This window comes from Oncorhynchus tshawytscha, linkage group LG08, assembly GCF_018296145.1.
Source record: "Oncorhynchus tshawytscha isolate Ot180627B linkage group LG08, Otsh_v2.0, whole genome shotgun sequence".
In the NCBI taxonomy this organism is placed as follows: domain Eukaryota; kingdom Metazoa; phylum Chordata; class Actinopteri; order Salmoniformes; family Salmonidae; genus Oncorhynchus; species Oncorhynchus tshawytscha.
In genome coordinates this window covers 87,425,584-87,431,583 of record NC_056436.1, presented here as the reverse complement: position 1 = coordinate 87,431,583, position 6,000 = coordinate 87,425,584, and the positions used below count along the sequence as shown (strand labels likewise).

At 41.9% G+C, this 6,000-nt stretch overlaps 1 protein-coding gene across 1 annotated transcript in view; it reads right to left on the bottom strand.

Annotated features, from left to right (window-relative positions):
• Positions 1-6,000, bottom strand: part of LOC112247734 (PDZ and LIM domain protein 7-like) — a 121,283-nt gene that overhangs the window by 52,863 nt on the left and 62,420 nt on the right. The window contains exons 7-8 of the mRNA XM_042326155.1: positions 750-808; positions 259-496 (exon numbers count right to left, since the gene is read on the bottom strand). Coding sequence (XP_042182089.1) covers positions 259-496; positions 750-808 — 297 coding nt within the window. The remainder of the gene's footprint in view (positions 1-258; positions 497-749; positions 809-6,000) is intronic.

The window sequence follows — 6,000 nt, the reverse complement described above, 5'->3', positions numbered from 1 at the left end:
TGTAGTTATTAACAGGGGGCAGTAGTAAATAAAGGCCTTGTAGTTATTAATTTAACAGACAGTGGCAGTTGTAATTAAAGGCCTTGTGGTTATTAATCTAACAGACAGTGGGCAGTAGTAAATAAAGGCCTTGTAGTTATTAACAGGGGGCAGTAGTAATTAAAGGCCTTGTAGTTATTAACAAGGGGCAGTAGTAAATAAAGGCCTTGTAGTTACTAATCTAACAGACAGGGGGCAGTACAGTCCTAGGGTTCCCACCTAATGATCTTGTTGCAGGCTCCACAGAGAGGGGTCCTTCCGCTGTCCTCGGGTGCCTGCTGAGCCGCCTGTAGGATAGAGGAGCGGTTCTGCATGGGCGTTGGCTGGGCCGGCTGCCTGTGCTGGGTCAGAACCGTACTGGTCTTGTCTGGGGCGTAACGGTCAGCGAACCCTGGGTCGGTCACCCACGGAGGACGTACCAGAGGACCAGCCGTGACTGTAGCTGAAGTCTTAGAGGCTGGAGAACCCAGAGCAATGCTTTAATGCAACGTATTCAACAGGGAGACTCCTATAGTGTCTTATAAGGAACCATGGGAATGTATGCTTATAGCACGTGTTACAATGTATTACTATGCTTATAATATGTGCTATAATAGTTATTTCAAAGCCTATAACATGTTATAATGCATCTAACGAATAAATAAAAGGCTTGGATTTATGTTATTAATTACCAGAACCTGTCATTTGAACTCTGACCTGCAGAGACTCACCGTCAGGTTTGTCTGCTGTCTGGGTCTGGGCCTTAGCAGGTGACAGAGAGGCCTTGACGCTGGGGAGAAAAAAAAACACACTCCCTTAAAGACCATGTGCTTTAGGGTTACCATGGCGACTCAGAAGAGGTAGAAGTGGCAGAAGTGGCTGACATCATCGTCATTGAGGGAGTTCTGTGTTCATGTTGAAATGGAAGGAGCATAATGGTAAAATCATTGCGCCCTTATCTCTCTCTGTGACTATACCACCACTTACAGAAAGTGGACTGGGAATTGTTACGCGGTATAGTTATGTTCCTCCAAACAGCACACTGACTGAGGTTTGTATACGGGCAAGGACAAGTATGTGAATCATTTGGAATTAACTGGATTTCTGCATAAATTGGTCATAAAATTTGATCTGATCTTCATATAGGACAGAACAATAGACAAACACAGTCTGCTTAAACTAATAACACACTAACAATTATAGGTTTTCATGTCTTTATTGAACACACAGTGAAAACATTCACAGTGTAGAGTGGGAAAAGTATTTCATAACTGGTTGACCCTCCTTTGGCACCAATAACCTCAACAAAATGTTTTCTGTAGTTGAGGATCAGACCTGCACAACGGCCAGGAGGAATTTTGGACCATTCCTCTTTACAAAACTGTTTCAGTTCAGCAATATTCTTGGGATGTCTGGCGTGAACTGCTCTCTTGAGGTCATGCCACAGCATCTCAATCAAGTTGAGGTCAGGACTCTGACTGGGGCCACTCCAGAAGGTCAGGACTCTGACTGGGCCACTCCAGAAGGTCAGGACTGACTGGGCCACTCCAGAAGGTCAGTACTCTGACTGGGCCACTCCAGAAGGTCAGTACTCTGACTGGGCCACTCCAGAAGGTCAGTACTCTGACTGGGCCACTCCAGAAGGTCAGTACTCTGACTGGGCCACTCCAGAAGGTCAGTACTCTGACTGGGCCACTCCAGAAGGTCAGTACTCTGACTGGGCCACTCCAGAAGGTCAGTACTCTGACTGGGCCACTCCAGAAGGTCAGTACTCTGACTGGGCCACTCCAGAAGGCGTATTTTCTTCTGTTGAAGCCATTCTGTTGTTGATTTACTTCTGTGTTTTGGGTCGTTGTCCTGTTGCATCACCCAACTTCTGTTGAGCTTCAATTGGTGGACAGATAGCCTAACATTCTCCTGCAAAATGTCTTGATAAACTTGGGAATTCATTTTCCCGTCGTACTTTTGGAACCCTTTCCAGTTTATGCAAGTCAACAATTCTTAATCTTAGGTTTTCTGAGATCTCTTTAGTTCGAGGCCTGGTTCACACCAGGAAATGCTTCTTGTGAGTGTTTTTATTGGGCAAGGCAGCTCTAACCAACATCTCCAATCTCGTCTCTTTGATTGGACTCCAGGTTAACTGACTCCTGACTCCAATTAGCTTTTGGAGAAGTCATTAGCCTAGGGGGGGTTTCACATACTTTTCCCAAACAATAATTGATGTGTTATCAGTTTAAGCAGACTGTGTTTTTCAACCACTCCACTAATTTCTAGTTAACAAACTGTAGTTTTGGCAAGTCGGTTAGGACATCTACTTTATGCATGACACAAGTCATTTTTCCAACAATTGTTTACAGACAGATGATTTCACTAATAATTCACTGTATCACAATTCCAGTGGGTCAGAAGTTTACATACACTCAGACTGTGCCTTTAAACAGCTTGGAAAATTCCAGAAAATGATGTCATGGCTTTAGAAGTTTATATGCAAGTATTAACACCATGGGACCACGCGGCCATCATACCGCTCAGGAAGGAGACACGTTCTGTCTCCTAGAGATGAACGGACTTTGAGGCGAAAAGCGCAAATCAATCCCAGAACAACAGCAAAGGACCTTGTGAAGATGCTGGAGGAAACAGGTACAAAAGTATCTATATCCACAGTAAAAACGAGTCCTATATCGACATAACCTGAAAGGCTGCTCAGCAAGGACGAAGCCACTGCTCCAAAACCACCATAAAAAAGCCAGAATACGGTTTGCAACTGCACATGGGGACAAAGATCGTACTTTTTGGAGAAATGTCCTCTGGTCTGATGAAACATTAATAGAACTGTTTGGTCATAAATGACCATCGTTGTGTTTGGAGGAAAAAGGGGGATGCTTGCAAGCCGAAGAACACCATCCCAACCGTGAAGCATAAGGGTGGCAGCCGACAAAGCCCTGACCTCAATCCTATAGAAAATTTGAGGGCAGAATTGAAAAAGCATGTGCGAGCAAGGAGGCCTACAACCCTGACTCAGTTACACCAGCTGTCAGGAGGAATGGGCCAACATTCACCCAACTTACTAGGATTAAATGTCAGGAATTGTGAAAAACTGAGTTTAAATGTATTTGGCTCAGGTGTATGTAAACTTCCGACTTCAACTGTATTTCATTTAGGTAATCTGTTCCCAAGTATTCCCACTTGAAAGAGACGCAATCGTGTCTCGATGTAATTAAGGTGCGGAATGACTGTAAATGACAATTTGTTATTTTTAACTCCAGCCAAACTCAAATCTGGATGATGCTGGGCAAATTGTGCACCGCACTATGGAACTCCCAATCACGGCCGGTTGTGATACAGCCTGGAATCGAACCAGGGTCTATAGTGACGCCTCTAGGATGCAGTGCCTTAGACCTCTGCGCCACACAGGAACCCTGGACTAAGTTGTGATCCCCCCCCAACCATCCACTCCGACTGAAATCGTCACACGGCTGAATCAAGTTTGGCTACACCATCTGTAGCGTTAGTAGCATCCGTCTCAGTAACATGTGTCTTACGGCCATCTCATTAGGACATCTACACACATCTAACAGCAGAGAGGACACAGATGTTTAACAGAGTAGTGAAAGATGTACAGTATGTGAGTGGTCAGTAGTATTACAGAGTACAGTATAGTATTATGGAATTGTAGTGTACAGTATAGTATGGTAGTATAGTATTGCAGAGTACAGTATAGTATTATGGAATTGTAGTGTACAGTATAGTATGGTAGTATAGTATTGCAGTATAGTATTGCGGAATACAGTACATTATGGCAGTATAGTATTGCAGAGTACAGTATAGTATTATGGTATTGTAGCGTACAGCATAGTATGGTAGTATAGTATTGCAGTATAGTATTGCGGAATACAGTACATTATGGCAGTATAGTATTGCAGAGTACAGTATAGTATGGCAGTATAGTATTGCAGTGTACAGTATAGTATTATGGAATTGTAGTGTACAGCATAGTATGGCAGTATAGTATTGCAGTGTACAGTATAGTATTATGGAATTGTAGTGTACAGCATAGTATGGTAGTATAGTATTGCGGAGTACAGTATAGTATGGCAGTATAGTATTGCAGAGTACAGTATAGTATTGCGGAGTACAGTATAGTATGGCAGTATAGTATTGCGGAGTACAGCATAGTATGGCAGTATAGTATTGCAGAGTACAGTATAGTATTGCAGAGTACAGTATAGTATGGCAGTATAGTATTGCGGAGTACAGTATAGTATGGCAGTATAGTATTGCAGAGTACAGTATAGTATGGTAGTATAGTATTGCAGAGTACAGTATAGTATTATGGTATAGTATTGCAGAGTACAGTATAGTATTATGGTATTGTACAGTATAGTATGGTAGTATAGTATTGCAGAGTACAGTATAGTTTTATGGTATTGTAGCGTACAGCATAGTACTATGGTATTGTAGTGTACAGCATAGTATGGTAGTATAGTATTGCAGAGTACAGTATAGTATGGTAGTATAGTATTGCAGAGTACAGTATAGTATAGTATTATGGTATTGTAGTGTACAACATAGTATTATGGTATTGTAGTGTACAGCATAGTATGGTAGTATAGTATTGCAGAGTACAGTATAGTATGGTAGTATAGTATTGCAGAGTACAGTATAGTACGGTAGTATAGTATTGCAGAGTACAGTATAGTATGGCAGTATAGTATTGCAGAGTACAGTATAGTATGGTAGCATAGTATTACAGAGTACCGTATAGTATTGCACCGTATAGTATTGGAGTACAGTATAGTATGGTAGTATAGTATTACGGAGTACAGTATAGTATTATGGTATTGCAGAGTACAGTATAGTATGGTAGTATAGTATTGCAGAGTGCAGTGTAGTATGGTAGTATAGTATTACAGAGTACCGTATATTATTGCACCGTATAGTATGGTAGCATAGTATTGCAGAGTACAGTATAGTATGGTGGTATAGTATTACGGAGTACAGTATGGCAGTATAGTATTATGGTATTGTAGGGTACAGTATAGTATGGTAGTATAGTATTGCAGAGTACAGTATAGTAAGGTCATATAGTATTGCAGAGTACAGTATAGTATTATGGTATTGCCGTGTACAGCATAGTATGGTAGAATAGTATTGCGGAGTACAGTATAGTATTATGGTATTGTAGTGTACAGTACAGTATGGTAGTATAGTATTGCAGAGTACAGTATAGTAGTATAGTATTGAGTACATTAGAGTATTATGGTATTGTGGTGTGCAGTATAGCATGGTAGTATAGTATTGCAGAGTACAGTACAGTACAGTGGAGCACAGTACAGTGGAGCACAGTATAGTGGAGTACAGTACAGTGTAGTAGAGTATAGTGGAGTACAGTACAGTGGACAGTATAGTGGAGTACAGTGGAGTACAGTACAGTGGAGTACAGTACAGTGGAGTACAGTATAGGTGACTGGCGTATAGTGGAGTACAGTGGAGTACAGTATAGGTGAGTACAGTACACTGGAGTACAGTATAGTGGAGTACAGTACAGTATAGTGGAGTACAGTACAGTGGAGTACAGTACAGTGGAGTACAGTACAGTGGAGTACAGTACAGTGGAGTACAGTACAGTGGAGTACAGTACAGTGGAGTACAGTACAGTGGAGTACAGTACAGTGGAGTACAGTGGGGTACAGTACAGTGGAGTACAGTGGAGTACAGTATAGTAGAGTACAGTGGAGTACAGTACAGTGGAGTACAGTGAAGTACAGTATAGTGGACAGTATAGTGGACAGTATAGTAGACAGTATGGTGGACAGTACAGTATAGGGGACAGTATAGTATATGGGACAGTATAGTGGACAGTATAGTGGACAGTATAGTGGACAGTATAGTGGACAGTATAGTGGACAGTATGGTGGACAGTATGGTGGACAGTATGGTGGACAGTATGGTGGACAGTATGGTGGACAGTATGGTGGACAG